This window comes from Pholcus phalangioides, unplaced genomic scaffold, assembly GCF_987345545.1.
Source record: "Pholcus phalangioides strain wild (caught in Gottingen) unplaced genomic scaffold, Ppha-v1.0 ptg000007l_1, whole genome shotgun sequence".
NCBI lineage: Eukaryota > Metazoa > Arthropoda > Arachnida > Araneae > Pholcidae > Pholcus > Pholcus phalangioides.
In genome coordinates this window covers 1,012,232-1,032,457 of record NW_028301600.1, presented here as the reverse complement: position 1 = coordinate 1,032,457, position 20,226 = coordinate 1,012,232, and the positions used below count along the sequence as shown (strand labels likewise).

General features: G+C 35.0%; 1 protein-coding gene across 2 annotated transcripts in view; it reads right to left on the bottom strand.

Moving 5' to 3' along the window:
- The window catches only part of LOC149084778 (grainyhead-like protein 1 homolog), a 203,733-nt gene that overhangs the window by 6,555 nt on the left and 176,952 nt on the right, over window positions 1-20,226 (bottom strand). The window contains exons 12-16 of one of the 2 annotated variants that reach the window (XM_089232525.1): window positions 15,062-15,228; window positions 10,753-10,820; window positions 7,734-7,819; window positions 3,248-3,333; window positions 251-315 (exon numbers count right to left, since the gene is read on the bottom strand). In XM_089232525.1, coding sequence (XP_089088651.1) covers window positions 251-315; window positions 3,248-3,333; window positions 7,734-7,819; window positions 10,753-10,820; window positions 15,062-15,228 — 472 coding nt within the window. The remainder of the gene's footprint in view (window positions 1-250; window positions 316-3,247; window positions 3,334-7,733; window positions 7,820-10,752; window positions 10,821-15,061; window positions 15,229-20,226) is intronic. The other variant, XM_089232526.1, reaches the window with a different exon arrangement.

Here is a 20,226-nt window from a genome sequence, read left to right as displayed (position 1 = left end):
GCTATTCATCCGCCCGTTCTTTACCACTCCTTTTCCCACTACACAGCCCCATATTTGCCGCATCTGGAACTACTTTTTTTTGTGGAATCCTCCTTCGATATTGTCATTAGTTATCCTACTAAAGTTTAGCGTTATTTCAGTTGGATCTATCTACAGATGACTGAGTAGTATTAGTTTAAATATAAACATCCTGCACTGTGCACTGAATATTCGGATATATAAATTTCGTTCAAATAAAAAAAATACTAACCCTTTTTTACATCTTTTAAATATATTTCTTATACTTGACACACCAATCTTATATTTATCTTCTATCTGAAATAAGAACAAAATTGCTGTCAAAAAAAGGAAAAACGTCAGTTATCGTTTGTGAAAATTTGAGTAATTCTTGATTTGTATAGCTCGATCATCCGATCATTTTTGTCGTAGAACAGTAGCGTTCGACATTTTCTCTGTATGTCTAGAGGTTGAAGCGCTAACCCTGCAGTGAGAAAACTTCCCATGGTACTCTTGCATGATGGCCTTGTGCAGTCATCTTGTCGCCGTTTCTGTTGTACTCCGCGTCAGGAAAGATTTCGACAAAGACTAATTGGGTACCGAACTCACTTCATCTCTGAAAATGCTTTGGTACGGTGGGTGAGTAATTCACCTGGATAATCGTAATTATCTTGCGATTAAGATTATGTGATCTTATTCACCTGGGCTACCACGCCTTTAAATAACTTGAAAATGGTTAATATATTCAATTCGAATGAGTTTCATAATGACCGGTAATCAAAAAACACGACGAATTTTTTTATAGTTAAGGTAATGCTGTCGTATCCCAGGAGATTAAAAGCCATTATACTTTTTCTTAATTATTCTGAGGATCTTCTAAAACTGAAGAACAACTCAAAAAAGCATAATTTACAAAACCGTGTTGACTCATCCTGAACTTTTATTTTAATACAAATGTCACGCGAGACACTACCTAACCAGGCGGCTGAAAAAAGATGCACATGAAAAATATGGATTTGAAATACATCTAAAATGCAACTAAAAGTAAAAACAATTATTAGGGAAAAAACTAATAACTATGATAAAATATAATACGCTGCCCATAAGAAACTACGTTTGTCTTATCTAAGTACAGATAGTTTCTCGATTAACCCCACTATGAATATCGTATTTCTTTTTAAACGTGTCAATTGTGGTTGTGACATCCAAGAGTAAGCTATTCCATTTTTTCACAACCATGTTAGAGAAAAAAAAAATTCCTTGCGGCACCACAATTTGGAGATATCCCTTACCAATCGATAATAGTTATTTCTTGTTTCGAAGCACTGGAACGGAGATGTTTTAGCAACTTATAGTCCTTCCTATCCGTCCCGTTGAAATTTTTAACACTTCAATCATATCCCACCTTCCCCCGAGAGAAATCTGCGTTCAGTCAGTGTAATCATGTTCAAAAAAACTAAGTCTCTCTTCATAGCTGAAGTCCTGTTCGTTTTGCAAGATGCTAGTTGAAATTGACGCGATAACTTTCACCAGGGCCACCCTTATAAGACGCAAGGCCGCGTGAAAATAATAGCGAGGCCAGGTGCGTCTCAACAATTTCGAAGCATAAAAAATGTTTAGGAATCCCCCTCTGTACGGATTTTATATATTTTTTGGGGGAAGGGGATCGGCATCTATTATTTCCGAATATACAGGAATACTGAGAAATATATTAAAAAGTTTTTAAACATATAATTAATGTGAATTAACACAAAAATTGATGAAAATTCAGCGCTGACTTTAAAACTAATGAGAGAAACGATTCCCAAAACTAATGAAAATTTTAGACTTGATGAATTAAAAGATATTTTCAGCACCATTGAAAATTCGGAATTAATGAAAGAAGTGATTCCAGAATTGATGAAAATTCACAATTAATGGAAGGGATAATTCAAAAATGGATAAAACATCAGAATTAAAGGAAGAAAAAATTTAGAACTCATGAAAATTCAGAAGTAATGCAAGAAATAATTCCGAAATTGATGAAAGCCTCTAATAAACTATTCGCATAGACCTGCTGGAAGGACACCTTAGTCCCTTGAGATCGCAGAGTGAATGTTCCTAATTTTATGTTTATTTATATGTATATATTTTTGTCCTGTGTTACTGTTTTTAGTTTTTGTACTAATTTGTCAAATTATTTTTCCTTTTTTTACTAATTTGTCATGTTGTTACCGCAATAAAAAATATTCACCGTGAGCGCGGACAGAACCTGAACACCCCAAGGGTGGCTCTGCTGATGACAGAAAAAAGATTCACTCGGAATAATATCTGAAGCATGTTTGAAATCCACCACAATGTATACGAGAATCGAAATAACTTGGTTTCTAAACAGAAGTCGGAAAAAAATTTTTTTTTGGGTCTTTACAAAGAAAACGCTAATGCCATGACATTTCGGAATTTAATACTGTATGTCTGAAATATATACTAATCGAAAACTCAAATTCTCGAAAAACTATTAAACATACCTTCTTTATGTTGTTGACGTAAATAAAAAAAAAATTGGGTAGGCTGTGTCGTAGATACGGCTGTGCCGCAGGTTTTGACGTGAATACGTTCTTTCTGCCTTGAATCGCATGGTAGGTTCTGTCATAATGAAATTAGTATTTAAAAGACAAATCCGATGATACTAACAGACGATACCAATGTTGTCTATTCACATAGTGAACCTCTCGAAATACAGCGTAAAACTTTTTTTTACGAAAGCGGGACACTTGCCTGGTGCCCGGACTAGAAGAGGTATTAAAACTGGAGTGACATCATTAGATTTGTCTTAAAAATGCGTATCAGACCACACCATTGGCTTCCATTTGCGTTGTGAACCTCTCGAGATATAGCGTAAAACAATTTCGTTACGAAAGCGGGCCGCAAGTCTGATGCCCAGACCGGAAGAGATAATAAAATCGGAGCTATCGGATTTGCCTTAACGAGATCTACACGCACACATTCAAAACACCGATATATTCTGAACACTTCCCGAGATACGAGCATTTAAAGAATTTTGTCGGGAAACTTTTTGCAAATGCTCCCAGTATCGTTCAGATGATTTAAAAGACGCACTTACGTTAGTGTTTTATCGACGTAGCATCGAGCAATAAAACGCAATTCTATCTATGTAATGAGCTATCGGATACATTCGAACACAAAAAAAAGTACAACTACCATATTAAAACAGTATAAAAGCGAAGAGAAATATTTTTCAAATACTTACTGCTTTCGCCAGTCCGGCCAGCGACGGTGGTACTAGATGTAATGGATGGAATACATCTTCGGAATCGTGTCGAGCGTAAAGCAAAACTAAATCAAGAAAGAAATACTCTTTATCAGTTTGGTAATTTCGTGAAACTTGCGTTTCGATTGAGTGCGAACAATCTCTAAACTGTTCATACCAAACTTTCTCTCTCTAATAAAAACTTAATATAAAATATATTGGGTTGCTGTATTTTTTGGTTATTTGACATCAATATTTTTTATGGACATAATATTTTCAGCTACCTCGATGGGTAATTTGCTTGTTGCGGTATTTGTATATGCAAATACTGAAGTCTAGCATGCATAATTTATGTTAAAAATGAATATTTAACCCTTAAATGCACGATTTGTTTTCGAGCTGAAATTTTTTTTCATAATTACTGACACGTATAGAAAGCCGGAAAAATCATTAAAGAAAAATCTAGAATTGTACTGGGCCACAAAGAGGACGTAAAAAGCTTCAAAAATTGCATATAGAATAAATGTATTGAACAAATATTACTTTCCAAACACGGTAGAACTTGGTTAGTTCGAATTTTGGGTAATTCGAACTTTTACGAACTCCCTTTTAGTTTTTTTATTTAAATTAAAATGTTATTTACATTTGTTAAAATTTCTTGTTTTACCTTAGGTACCTAAAAAATAGTATATGCTCAACGCTTACCTATACGAACTACTGTATGTCTCTTAGACGTATAAGTACCATCATAGGCGTATGCAGAATTTTCTCGAGGGGGGGGGGGGGTTCAAATTTTTCTTATTCTGAATGGGGGAGGGTTATGTTTTTCCTTGTAAAATAACACTATAATCTCAGCTTGGGGCGGGGGGGGGGAGTTAGAATCCCAATCCCCCCTTTGCGTACGCCAATTTTTCTAATTTTTTTGGATAATTGAAGTTGAAGGGAAAAAACTCATGACTTTTGTATGAGCATAATTAGTTTGGAAACAAGAAGCCAGACTTCGCTTTTCTCGATCAAGTTGTTAAACAACAAATTTTTAAAGACTAATTTTGAAAAATTCTATTTTTCTCTAATCTTATTTCTTTTCTTTATTTATTGTCCATCAAGTGCATGGTCGTTCATTTTGGTTCGAACAACCCACGTATCACGAGTTGAATGGCAGTGTCATTCCGGATGCAACTAGGATCACCGATTTGGCAATCTTCATTGACGAGCGGCTTAGGTCTTCTGAACATTGTTCAGCAGTGGTCAAAAAAGGCGTATACAGAATGCTCAGTTTCATTCTCAAAAAGTTCTCTTCGCGTTCTCTCAAAGTAATCCTTTCCGGGCTTAATTCGTCCTGGATTGGAGTATGCCGTTAGGTTTTGAAGACCATACATACGGAGGGACATCGTCTTGGTCGAGGGGGGTGCAGAGAAGAGCCACGCGTGCTCTTGATGGCACACGGGGCTCAAGCCACGAAGCGAGACCTGACTTTTTGACAATCTTCACATTGGAAGAGCGCAGGTGCCGGGGAGATATCATCAAAGTGTTTAAAATTTCAACGGAATTAATAAAATGGACTACGAGTTATTAATACACTGTCAATCAATTGCTTCGACAAGGGGACACCAGTATCGATTGGCGACGGACAATTCTAGGTTAGGGTATCGGAGGGAGTTCTTCTCCAATAGGGTTTTGAATAAATAGAATAACATACCTCCGGGGGGGGGGCGAGGGGTAATGAGTTCTAACACGATTGACACGTTTAAAAAGAAATACGATAAACATATTTGGGGGGGGGAATAAATCGAGAAGCTATCCATACTTAGATGAGACAAACCATAATTTTTTTTATCGGTAGTATATTTATATTTTACCATAATTATTGGTTTTTTATTGCGCTTATTGAGTTGTTGTATTTCTGATATAGTTTAGATATACGTAAATTCGACATCCATATTTTTATGGGCATTTTTTTTTCAGCCACCTCGTTGAGCATTTTGTCTGTTGTGGTCTTTAAATTTCTATTACCATTGTTCAACTAGGGTACATCGAGACTGAGTACGACTGGATACCGATTATGCTTTTCAACTCATAGATCAAGGTGTAACATTCAAAAAATCTGAATGTTTTTATTGTCATTAAGACTGTCGAAAGTTTTGGAAAGTTCAGATCGTAATACGTTAATGAAAGTATATTTTCTTGACAGCATAAGAATGGATAAGCAAAATTTGGGAAACAGTTTTGTGACGGATGATCATAAACTGTTTCAATAAATCAGGCTTTGAACATGGTTGAGAAATTCGGCAGTGATACTGATTCTAGAACAGTGGAATAATGTAGCTGCTGAGATGAATTATAATTATAAATTATTAAAATTTGGGTAAACAGTTTCGTAACTGATAAAATTTTAATAATTGATAATTATTATCCAATGTGAATGTTGTTGATTAGGTTACAATTTGCAGTCATTTTACAGATTCGGGATGACTAATTGGAAAATTCGAACTTTTTCCAGTGACTTTGAACTTCGAATCAACCAAGTTCGACTGTATATATAACTACCTTCTTCGTAATTCAAACTATAGTAGGAAAAAAATTCAGGTTCCAAACTTCAAGGTAAAAAAAAGGCAAACAAAACATTCTAACAAATTACCGAAATCACAGCCACAAATGCTCTGCAACAAGCAAAGAGTTATGGTTAGGCCCCTTTCACACGGAGCGGATGCGGATCCGCATACCCTTTCAAACGAGCGCTGAAATTCGAGCTGAGTTCGAAATTCGTGCATAAAACTGTTTTTTCGCAATTTTTGTAATTATTTTTCTCGTTCCCCCCGATTCAGTGCCTAGAGGCATTCTTTGGTGGTTTAATCTAGAGCCACATAGAATATGGGAATAAAGATGTCTTCATTCCGATCCTCACAAGTAGTCGATGGGAGAAAATGTCTTCAAATATTTTCAAAATATTTTGAAAAAAAAAATCCGTCTTTTCGGAAAAATATGGAAGAAAATTCCAAAAACATCCAAAGTTCGAAAATTTAAATCCAAAAACATCTAAAACATTCGATGTTCCAAAAAAAAAAAAAAAAAAAAAATTCAGGAGATATCAAAGAATTTGCAAGTAGTAAAAAAGGGGAGAGGTAGAGACTTTCAAAATGCCTGTGCTTAGAAATATTCACATCACAATTCTGTATTAGGCCGGGATTACAGTATAAAAGTTCGTTTATAAAACTTGAAAAATGCAACCAATAGGCGGATCAGTTAAGTTCTCTCGAATGTAACAGATGCGTTTATTGGTTACATTTTTCAAGTTTTATAAAATAACTTTCATAAACCTTTTAGAGTGAAATCCCATCCTTAGATTAGTCTCACTTCTGAAGTATAAAATTTCATTTTTTTAAGTTTATAGACTGAACATCGAGTAAAATAAACTTGTAGGTATCGGGGGAACCACCAAAAATATTCAAGTGCTAGGGTCTTCAAACGACTTAATCCGGCCCTGAGTGCGTGGATAACATTGTTTAATAAAAGTATTTTTTTAAAGTTTAAAAAAATTAACAGATTAAAAATTTAAAAAAATAACAAATATTTAAAATAATATTTCAGATATTTATATTTTTAAATAATTTTTAAAAATTTAAAAAGAAAAAAAATTACATTTTTTAAATTAAATTTAAAAGTTATTAAAGTATGTAGTCAATTAAATATTCGTAATGAACAGAACGGCTTATAATTTTGGTCCCGTCAGTGGCCATTGTTGGCAGGTTTTATTGTATAAAATTGTGAAATGTGGACAAAAGGCAGTTAAATTTGCTATATCTCCATCTCAGAAGGAAACGGAGGGATAGACGTATGCACGTACATTATATTAATGAGCAGGGAGCATCATATGGTGTTTTTAAGGGTATTTATGACAAATAATTAAAAAAATTCCGTGAAAAATCACCTTCAAAAAGTAGCCAAAGATGCGGACGAATTCGCTCCGCATCCGCATCGTCTGAATAGCGCCGAATAAACCTATTTTCAAAACTTCTATGTGCGGATGCGGAGCCCGCACTTAGGTTTTGACACATGCGGACGACGTCCGGACCCGCATGAACATTTCCTAGGTGCGGAGATATTTGGGCTCGTCTGAAAGGCTCAGTATATTCCAATTGTTAAAACTTTTTCCGGACCCGCATCCGCTCCGTGTGAAAGGCCTCTTAATTGGGACATCTATCAGAAGAATTAAAAATAGGAAATGCAAAGAATGACGTCACCTTATATACAAAGGTCATTCTGAATTTTTATCTTCAAACTGGCTGCAGTAATGAACATTTAAAGGATACATTGCACATATGAAAAGCTATGTTTTTAAGGATTGAACCTGCAGGCATTTAGCACTAAATCCTTATTCGATGGTTATTTTTTGAGATTATTACAATATAATTTTTTTTAAATTTTAGTCAGAAAATTCAAATTTGGACAATCATTAAGATCCAGTATAGTCTACTGATGCTCTCACCTCTATCGTTGGGGTAAACTTTCATGCGTTTAAGTGGCGGTGAAAGTGTGTTGCTACCTCTCGAGTCTGTATCACGTCGATCGAACCTATTGAAAAAAAAATAAGTCCCACATATTATTCTTGAGGAAATTATACAAAAACGTCTTGCAAATATTTTTTTGATGCGAATGCCGTTTTAAAAAAATAGTAATTTCCCATTTTTGACCGACGTTGCATTTTCACCACGGTTTGGTTAAGATTTCTTTTTCAGGTGATTTGCATACAAATTTCTGTGCGAAACAAATAATTTTGTAAACTGAAAAGCTCCGAAGCTAATTTTTTAAATTTTTTTATACATTATAAATTCGATTCTTTTTATTATTTTTCAAAAATGTAATTGTCAGAAATTTTATCCTGATTTTCGATCTGAAAATTTTTCTCCTTGACAATGCGCAAAGTTTTTTTTATCTTAATTTTTGTCACACGAACCACAAAGTTTCCCACAACCATAATTACTAATTATTTTAATTCAATAAAAAAAAGATAAATTAGTGTAAATTTTTTGAAACCTGTCGAATATTTCACTTAAGGAATTACATATCTTTTAACATGGTGAAAAAATTTTCTCTAATAGAAATATCATTGAAAATACTATTTATATATATAACCATTGATTTATTTCAAATTTTTTACACATGTTCTTGATTGTAATTGCATTTTTAATTGGGGGATTGCTGTATTTTAGAAATATATGACATCCATATTTGTTATGGGCATCTTTTTCTCAGCCACCTCGTTGGGCATTTTGCCTGTTGTGGCGTTGTATTTGTATTGTATGTGCTATCGGATGTCAATAAAAAGTTTCACATATCGCTGATAATTAATCTTTTGTAAATATTTAAAAAAAAACCATTAAAAAAACAGCTTGTGCGCATGATAAAATACCATATCAAGGTAATTGAATAAAAATAATTGATTCTAAATAGAAAGGAAACTGTTCATTTCATAAAATGAAACAAAAGTTTAAGATTTCATTCTTATTTAAAATTTAATTTTAAATTTAAAAATTTTTGTAATTTAAAATTTAATTCTAAATAAGATGAGTCAATGAAATCTTAAACTTTTGTTTCATTTCATGAAATTTCCTTTATATTTGGAATCAATTTTTATGTATCGTATTTTGTTATCGTATTTTATCATGTGGTAAAAGCTGTTTTTATATATATATATATATATATATATATATATATATATATATTTTTTTTTTTTTTTTTTAATTTGCAAAACATTAAATATCAGAGACATGCAAAACTTTATATTAGCATAGGATAGCACATATAATCAAAACTGTAAAATATTTGAATTAAATCAATGGTATTTTTAATTTCTTTTAGAGTATTGTTTTTCAACACGTTAAAAAGTATGAGACCACTTAAGTAACCAGTAATCATCCTCGTCTCGGTACATTCAGCAGATTTTTGTGAGAGGTCTTATGTACAAATCAGCAGATAATTCTTTTCTCCTTTTGCACACCGATTAGTTCAATTCTTCTACGAACGTTTTCTCATGGAAACTTGAAAAAGATATGTGGGCACATGTTCTCGTTCGGAATACGTCTCAAAAATTGCTACATACGCTAATAAAAACTCCATAAACGCTCTCACTAGCGATAGAACTACTTTAACATTCAGTCGTCCACACAAGCAATAAGTCGCCATAGATTACCGGTTTGATGAAACATAGATACCGGGGAATCTGCCTTCCATCTATATTATTGTCTCGGGTTCGAGATAATTTTATTCAAAACGATGTAGTCTTTCATAAATTATTCAGCAAGCTAGTAAATGTGACTCCCATCTAAAAATATGCACATAAATCACTTCAAAATTACCACCTCACTGATCATTAACGAGACTCATTTGCATAATGACATTTCATAAGCCACACGGGGGAAAAAACTCTTCATCATTGAAGTTTCATTTCTAGATGTCTGTAAACGATCGCCATCTCTACATGTTGGGTATAATGTAGGCTAAAACCAGGGTCCGACTTTGACTTAATGGAGCCCTGGGCAAAAGAGGTAGTGCCCCCCCCCCCGATTGTGGTCGAAGAGCTTTGGTACGTCAGCAAATACAGTACATGTTGTTTGTAAACACATAAAAAAAGGATATGCACTATTTTAAATGGGAAATGTAATGTAAAATTCTCCATGAAATTTTTTTATTTTACAATAAATGTTTTTTTTCCCGCTCTCGATAATATCATCAAAATCTAATTTGAGTTATCTCAGCTTCAATACACAATAAAACTAAAGAGATGATAGTTTTTCTTGTAAAAGACTTGAGAAAACTAATGATTTTATCCTTTTCAATAGAAATAATTATCTTTCTCTAGAACAGCTTGATCTTGGTGGTGATGTCAATAATGATTCCCTGCTGCCTTAACATTTGAAGTAATATCTCTTCTAAACCTCTAGCGTTATTTAACATTTGTAGTATTGTCTCACAAACCTGAACCAAGGATGAAAATTCTTCCAGTTCGTCTAAAAAAGTGTTTGCAAGATCAGATGCATTAAAGTTTTGCATTGAAAATATACAGAATCATCATGAAGATTTGAGGTTGATCAAAAATGCAAACTTTCTCATCCTTTCATAAATCATTTTACAGTCAAAAGATGTAAAATTGAGGAATCGAACAAAAGATTGCCACATTGAAACATATTTTAATCGTGGAGTTGTATTACATTGTACATGCTGTGTAAAATCTATCGCTGATTGTTATATTATTGAGATCGATATTTAAAATAGTGTTTGCTAATAACGGACACTTTGGAAATAGTGTGATGTGATTTAGGAAAAATTCTTTGATTTTCCAAAATTTGTAAAAATTTGAGCAAAATATATACTATATTATAAATTTGGGGGGCTTAAAACATGGGGCCCTGGACAAATGCTTATGATGCCCATGCGGAAATCGGGCCCTGGCTAAAACTTAAATATTGAGAAAATTGTACGGTTATGGTCAAAAATGTTAAGCTTACCCTGATCCACTGTGATCTTCTGTTATGGAAGGATGATTCGTATAAAAACTGAGCTCCATTGATGATACCTATAATAAAACATTTGATGATATATAAATCAATGACAACAAAAAAAAATCTTATTAATTAATTTATTTATTTATTAAAAATCTGTTTTATTAAAACAGATTTATTTTCAGTTGAGTCTGCTTGAAGTATCGATCTTTTTAATTTTCTGAATTGGAACCACCGTCTCAGTCGCAGCCATATGGGGTGAGTGATACAGTGTGTCCCAAAAAGAACTATTTTAAAATGAAATAACTCAAACGGTGATCGGTAGACGAATAAAACAAGCGATATGTTTATTCTGAAAGCCACAAAAATCTGATTTGAAAGTTTCAAAATTAGTTACAAATATGCTGAAAGAGGACACTATGCTTTAATCGCTGTTCGAGAAATAAGCCGTGTTTTCCAAGCAGTCGTAGCAATCACATCTTAATAGATTCAAAAATGTACACCTTTCGCAGCACAGATGACGCAAACGATCATTTCCTGAACGGTATGTTGTGGTTTTGGAACAGTTTGTCGCTTGGGTTGGAAGATCGACGAGGCACCACATGGAGCAAGATGGGACCCAACCACAACGGTTTTTGGCTTTATTTAGGAACACTTCGGGAATAGAGTCATTGTGAGTATGCATTGAAATAATCCACATCTACTGGAACAAGCATGGATTGGCCTCCATGCTCACCCGATCTTAGCCCTTGGGGATTTCTTTCTGTGGGACAAATTGAAGAATACTGTTTTCCGGAACAATGTTGTAACACTGGGTGACCTTCAAGATTTGATTTGTGAGGCATGTGCGCCCATTTTCGTTGAGGCACTACAGAGTGCGACTGGAAATTTCATTCTTCGTTTGCGCCTCCTCTGTGCTGTGAAGGGTGCACATTTTTTAGTGTATTGCGTGTGATTGCAATGACTGCTTGCGAAGGACAGTTTATGGCCTATTTCTCGGATTCCATACTGCGATTACAGCATACAGCGCCTTCTTTGGCAATATTTGTAACAATTTTTGAAACTTCTGTATCAGATTTTTATGGCTTTCAGAACAAACATACCACTTGTTTATTCTTCCGCTTGCTAATATGCTAATGTTTTTCTTTAATTTAAAATACTTACTGTAAGCCTCAGGGGAACCAAATTGCTGCTCGCGGGATATTAATGGTGCTCCCTGGGGGGTAGGATGTAATTTTGTTTTTTTACATTGAGAAAATAAATGCTCTCTCCGGCGAACCCCCGTATGGCGAATCATATTCGCCGAGCCGGGGTAAGTAACTCATACCGCTTGTTTTATTCTTCTATCAATCTCCGTTTCCGAGTTATTTCATTTTAAAATCAGGGAGTCCTTTTTGGGAACCCTGTATGTGCAATGCATATTACGTTCCGAAAATAAGGAACAAGACGTCAACGCATTCAATTACATATCTAGAAAAATTCACCTTGCGCTGTTAATAATCAAGACAAATTTTCCCCTTAGTAGATTGAACGAGAAGAAAACCATGCAGCAGTGTACGGAATGTTTAATAGTGTTCGAATGGAACAAGAATTCTATGGTTTATCCCAAAACAAGCAATGAAAAAAAAATAATGATATAACAGAATCCCTGCGCAAAATAATTGAGGGTAAACTAAATTATTACTGCTCTTCCTTAAAAATATTTTTTTCCTAAAATTCCCCTATGATAGCGAATAACTAACAACTCTTTATTGAAAAATCATTGAAAGATCTACGATTGAAATTCTTGATTTTCGTCATTTTTTGCGAACTGAAATAACTAGTATTAAAAAATTTCAGGACTTAGAAAAGGAACAAAATGATTTTCAATCTCAGTGAATTTTCATTAAATGAATTACGGGATGAATTCATCTCGGTTATAATGAAGGAAGGCAAACTTTACTTTGACATTTTTTGATTGGGGCCGTACAAAAACTAATTTTTATTTTTCTCTTATTTTATATATGTGACATTATTACAACCGCATCTCTTTTATGCCAATATATTTTACTTTAAACTCAAAATAAACCGTAGAACTCATTCTCTTGACACACTTCGTGAAACATCTCGTACTCTAAATTACTATACAGATGACCAACACTTTACAGAAATAACGAGTCCTTCCATATTTCACTAACTGCACTTAAGTCACCGTCCACAACCCTAGTCTATCACCACAGCGCCAATAATTTAATACCATTTTACATTCGAAAGAAGCGGGTATAACTGCAGTGGTTAACAAATTGCAAACGGGTCATGCTTGTGGCAATTCATAAAATTTCTTGGTTCTATATGAAGAAACAAAAAAGAAAGTTGCCCGAGGTAACGGTAAAACAACTAGTCTTTTGTCAACTCTTAATAATATTCTATTCCGTTTTCAACTCGCATTAAAAAGTGAAAAATATTTAACTAACGCGAAAAAAGTTGAGGTTTTAATTCCAAAAGAACACAATGGTGCCTCGTGATTCGACATTGATCCATCACCGAAATAATCTAAAATTGCGATACTATGTCCATTTAGTAATTTTTTGCATGCGCAGTCTCCAGGAATTCGATTGTCAAATTGCGTCGCACTATTGTAATATATTGGGGCAACATTCACAACTGTCATGATCGATGGCATTCGAAGATATTTGGTCGAAAAGAAAAAATCTATTAGAACTACATGCATATGCATTGGTTAAACTGAAAGAAAATTCAGGCAATGAATCGAACGCTGCATCATTTCGTTCGTAATTTTGATTCATTTACGTGTCAATCGAAAGATGGTATTTGATATAAAGTTGAATCATCGTGTAATACATTAGAAATGGAGATAAATGAGTCAAATCATGGCCCCACGATTGAAATGTCGAATAAGAAGCGGGTCGACGAATGAGAACGCAAAAAAGAAAAACACGAGTTGGAAATAAACCGCGAAATCGTGACGAGACTGAACTCGAGTAGTTTGTGTGTCAGGATAAAAACTAAATGAATAATTGTACTATAATAGCATTTTGTTTTTCTTTGTTCGTGAAGATAGAATTATTTGTGAAAGCTGAAATCAGTCATGTAAGAACGTGTTAATCATAAAAACAGTTCTTTTATTAGACGATTCAGCCGTTGTGTGATTATGAATATTTATCAAACATATCTACCAACTTCATTCTATTGATCTTGCCATATTGCGTGGCATACATTCGATGCGAAAATCGTTAAAAATCTCTCTTCGCGCCCGAGTCCCTAGAATTCAAAAGAAATATAAGCGATAAATGTTTTTCAATTTTTAGCAAAAACAAATTGAGAGAATTCAAGACCTATTGAACTATCTCGATAGATTAACTTCGAAAAACTTATCTTAAGAAAAGGCCTATTAAACGTCAAACTATGTTAAAATTTTACACATGAACCTAATAATCATGTTTTACAACAAAACAGAACCCCCAACGAATCGTTACATGCGGGAATGTGCGTGTAGTGAAACCTGACGTGAAGTTTTTTTGTTTCTCTGTAATGCTTGTTATGTGTAGTGCTGCCATCTGCCACCAGTTTTTCTAACTATGAGTGAAGTGTTATGATTGAATGATTTATCGTTGTAGGACTGTTGCTCTCTGTGGCGAGACTTTTTAACGGGGAGATCGGCTCGCATTTGCGCCTTGAAGTTGGGAACCACAGAAAACCAACTTCAGCCGACCACCACTGTGGGGTTCGAACCCGGATCCTCGCATCGCGAGTCCGTCACTATAACCACTCGACCACCACAGCGACAAATGAGCAGACCACCATATTTAGTTGAGAAAAATAGTGTAAACTGGGATCCTAAGTAGGGTAAAATACAGGACATCGCCAATTGTGAACAAATACGTTGCCAGAAGTAGGAAGAATCACCGATTCTTAATAGAATTGCTGAAAAATTGGGGAAGAAACATTGTACCTGACAAATATCATTAAACTTGAGATAGAAATATTTACTTTTTTTGCCATAACTATCATAATATAATAACACTTTGTATTCACGATATATCAAATATTAAAAATACAAATAAACCTGAAAAACGGGATGAATGTACAAAAAATTCGGAACCAAAATTACAGGAATATCCCGTAATACGGGACGCAAGTGGACCGTCAATTCGTTTCAGACAGTTTACTGGTCCTTGAACTCAGAAAGGTTGAGAAACGCTGGACATACGATCATGTTAACAAGCTGGGTTTAGAAATAACCAATACTGGTGTACGACCAATGTACCTCCAGTACTTGAAGCTAAAGGGTTAAAGATAATAGTAACTCTCTTACCTTGTCTCCGTCATCGTTTGGTGTGAATAGCACAGGGGGCTTGAGAAGGTCACTCATGGAATAAAACTCGGAGCGATCGCAAGGCAAGTGATACATTTCATCAAGTTTTTTGCGTCCGCCTGCAAAAGGTATAGCGACGTAAGTCTTTGTTGATGGATCATCGGAATCTGCAAGCAGAAGATTTCAAGCATTATTCAAGCTCTCGGATATCACAGAGCACCACAAAACGGGACACTCCGAGGCTTACGAAACTTCCCAAAGGAATTTATTTCACAAACGATGAGGAAAGGGAATCGTTAGCAAGGACTGAAAATATTTAACTTTTACTACAAGGGTGCTCGACCTGTTGAAGATTGCGGGCCACTTCATTTGTTTGAAAACGTGTCGCGGGCCACATAAGTGATCCGTAAACGTTTCGTGGGCTACTTAAGTGATCTGGAAATGTGCCACTGCTCACAGTTGATTTGGAAATGTGCCATGGGTAACGTGAGTGAGACAAAAATGCACGCGAGCCACTTAAGCTATTTCGAATAGTGCTCTAAGTCACTTAGATGTTCGTAAATGAGTCGCAGGTCACTTAAGTTATCTGCAAATGCATCCTGGGTAATTTAAGTTATTTGGTTATGTGGCACTTGGTTCATTTTTACAAAATTAAGTGTGAGGGCACTTAACTGTCTTCGCGGGTCATGGGTTGATCATGTATGTTCTATTACATAACTTATTCGTGTTTCCGCATTTATAGCTCGATGATGAACATCTACTCAAACAGTCAGCCCCATAGGTCGAAAAAACTCGTCATAACAAATCACGAGTCTGCTCCACAGAAATCACTAAATCCCCTTCGAAATGTGATATATTTTTTAATGAAGTAAGCTTCCTTTCGATTTTCAACGAGTGTAACTAAGGGGTATAATTAGGGGTCTTCAACGCATGGCCCGCTGCCCCACGGCCTTTACATTTGGCCTTCCAAGATTTGTCGTGGCCCGCCGATCATTTTCAGAAAATGGTTGAAAACATTGAAAAACAATTGATTCTAGAATAAATGAAAGAAATAATTCCGGAACAAATTGATGAAACTCAAAATTACTGAAAGGAACTATTCCAGAATTTATGAAAATTTTGAATTACTTAAAGAAATAATTTTTGAATTTTTGAACCAATTTCAGAATTAGTGAAAAAATAACTTAGAAAACAATGAGAGAAATAATTTCGCATTTTCTGATAAAAAAATGCTTCCGTATCAATAAAAGAATATTTGCATAATTATTAAAAGAAATGATTTCAAGATATATCGGGAAAAAATTTAATTCCACAATTACTGAAATGAATTATCCAGAATCATTTCTGGTGATTTCAGATTAAAGTTAACCTCAGAATTAATTTAATCAGTAATTAATCAAAAACTTTTTTTCAGAATTAGTGTTAATAATTATTTCAGTAGCAATCAAAATTCAGAATTAACAAAATAAATAATTTCCGAAATAAGTAAAAGTCTTCTATTGTTTTGGTTCCTGTTTAACTCGGGGCCCGATTGGTCCATTCTATTGGTCTATGATGTCGGTAAATTACAAAAGGAAGGAGATTTTTCCCATAGGAAAGCATGGGAAGTCAAGATCGTGCACCAACTCCCTTAAAAATTTCAGTTGCAGATGAAAAATCTCAACATAAAATTCGGATGATTATTTTATTCGAAAAAGATGAGCCGCAGCAAGATGAGAAGTGTATGATGGACAATTTTTGTCGCCACAGGCTATTATGATTTTGGACGATGTTCAAAAGTCACGCAAATAAGAGCAGAGCAGAATGAAAATGAGAGTTGCGATAAATCAGAACTTTTAATTGGTACGGTCATCTTGTAAAAGTAAAGATGCAAAAGAAAACTCGAGTAATGACTTAATTATTCACATAATTGTCTCGCATTGATTAACGGTCTGCATATGGAATGGCGCGACTGGCTTTTGCCTTCAGAGTGGCTATTTGTCAAAGCGATACACCCAGATGTCAAGTCTGTGAATTCACAAAATAGAAAATGGGTGCGAGGGCACAAAAACAACAAGGACGATTCATTGTCGATTCTTAGACGTGACACGTGTTGCCGCTAAAAAAATACGAGGACACGACATTTAAAGATATACCAAAGAAAAATATGAAACAATTTTTTCAAATAATCACCTTGAAATACTTTTTCCCCCGTAACATTTTCTAGGAATTATTTGTGTCGTCGAGATGGTGATTTAACACGTATGAACGAATCATTTCGAGGAATTCAATTGCACGCGTTAATTCTGCATCGTCCCTACAGGATAATCGTGGGTTTAAATGGTGCATTCTGTTCGATTCGTTCCGCGTTTGACATCTAATAACATTGTATGCTGGATGAGAAACCATCTAAGACATACATGCTCAACCTATGACCCGCGAGCCAAATATGGCCTTCGAACTCATCTTTCGTGGTCCGCGAAGTTGAACAAAATTTTGTAAAAATGAACTAAGCGGCACATATCATTTGAGTGACCCGCGATATACATACAGATCACTTGAATGAACTCGGCACAGTTCTAGAGCACTCAAGCGGCCTGCAACACATTTCCGAGGCACCTAAGTGCCCTACGGTGCAGTTGCACATATTTCAAGTGACCCGAGGAACATTTACAAATCACTTAAGTGATTTGAAACAGCCCACAGGTCATTTAGATGTACCGCGACACGTTTATAGATAACTGCGGCATATTCATAGGCCACTGGAGGGAACCTCAGCACAGTAGTTCCAGATCACTTAATTAAGTGGTCCGCACTCTTCTAAAGGTTGGGCACCAGTGATCTAAGATGCAGGGTGGGCAAAAGTCGGGGTAGAAACTTTTAAAATTCATAAAAACCGGAAAAATAACAAATAAAAAACGGTTTGCAGGGTCACGGAATTTTTTTTTTAAGGAAAAACCTCAAAACAGCCGATAGGTGGCGCTGATACGAGCAACTTCGGTGGAAATATGCAAATGAGACGGTTATAAGAACTTGCGCTCCTAATCCCGGCATTACACTATAAAAGTTTAAGAAAAGTTCTTTTATAAAACTTGAAAAATGCAAACAATAAGATCATTGGCTGCATTTGCTCGAATGTAACAAATATACTTATTGGTTGGATTTTTTAAGTTCTTTAAAAGAGCTATTATCAAACTTTTATAGTGTAATCCCGGCATAAGATTTTTGCTGCTGCGATATTACCTTTTGCACGTGACGACGAAAATACAGTGTGTCCTGTCAATGCTAACGCTGCTTTTATGTCACCAACCGTTCGTAGTAAAGGTACGATTCCAATTTAAAAAATGCTCAAAAGGCGTTCAAAAATTACCCTGTACTAGTTTCGAGAGTAAAATAGTGTGTGAAAGTGCGTTCAAAAATCGGAAAAAAGCTATGAAAGAACAGCGAAAACAAACGGACAAGGCTTTTTCCCCCATTTATGCTGTCCCCTCCTAACTTTCCTCCGTTTTTCAACTCGAATATCTCAGCGAATATTGCTCTTAAAAACTTGAAATATTTTTGTGGGCTTCAGGAAAGACAGGGTAACAACTTTCTATTGGTAAATTAGAGGACAGGGCGACCGTATAAAAATTTAGATTTTTTTTTTTGTTACGCACTGCATTTTCACTCCTTCAATTTTTGAACATCTTTTGAGCATTTTTTAAATCGGAATCATACCTCTACGATGGACGGTTGATGAGATAAAGTCGCATCAGCACTTACAGGACACCCTGTATACACGTTTGTTTCGAAAAACTAGAACGAACAATTAGAATTGGTGCACATGTGTAGGAATTTTAAATAGAAAATTAAGCAACTGCTTTGGAAGTGCTAAATGTTCTTCGTACACTGTACATGTGCCGTACTTTCTGGTATAAATAAGCCGCATACAGACAAGTGACCGGCGAAAAGAAAAGATTTCGTAGAAATGCTGGAGCTTCGGTTTTTCATTTAAGAACTAACATTGGAAATCACTTTTTGTAGGTTCACTTTCACGTTTTTTTTCGAGAATTTTAAAGCATTACTGATTGAACATTAGCCGGGGTTGGAATTTTTTTCAATAGAAAGAAATGAATTTAATATTATTTTGTTTTTCCTAAAAAGAAATACAGGGTGTTTATAATTTAAGTTCCCGTTCGTACTCAGAGTAGTTTCTCAAAAACTAACTCGTCCAAATAGTCAAAATTTCAGGATATCTTAATGAGACTAGGAAAGATGTATGCAATAAAAAATTTTCAATTTTCGTCCACCAGGTGAAAAAGCGCCGCTTTTTCATTGAATTTTCCTCTTTCCCATGGGCCATATAGCGTATATACTAAGTTTCAAGAATACGTCCTCCAGAGCGGGCGCTATATTGGTCGGAGTAGTGCCAGTACACTGCAAGGATACTCAACCTTTAGGAGAGTGCGGTCCACTTCACTGATTTGAAAACTGGTCACGGGCCACTTCAGAGATCTGTAAATGTGCCTTGCATCACACAAGACAAGCGATCTGAAATGTGCCATGGGTTACTCGAGTGATAACGAAATGTACCGTGGCCACTTCAGTGATCTAGAATTACGACACGAGTAACTTGCGTGATGTGGAACTGAATAGTGTGCCACTAAAGTGCTTTGCAACTAACTGTGACAGTGAAGTTACTTAAGTGCTCTGTAAATGTGCCACGGCCCGTTTAAGTGCTCTGGTACTATAAAGTGGGTCACGTCATCTGTAAATGTGCCGTTAAATTAATTTTTACATAATTAGGTTTGCGATCGTGGGTCACATTTGGCCAAAAATTGAACTATTTCTTTACTGCATCACACTATTTTCTAACAGTGAGTTGGCCCAGCGAGGGCCCGCGCTTCGAGTAGACTGGGGGGGGGGGGTATATTATTGGACAGTTTTAGTTATCGTGAGAGTTCTTCATTCAATATGAATTTTAATTGATTCCGATTTATTTTTCATTAAATATAAATTTCCTTTAATTCTGAAATTATTTTCTCATTGAATATGAATTTTCTTTAATCCTTAGGTAATTAAAAAAATGTATTAACATTAACTTGGAAAATTTATTAATCATTAATATTTTCATTAATTTACATTAAATTAATGGAAAATGTTTTCCAAATTAAATTAATTTTAAAGAATTGTAAAATATTTGTGAA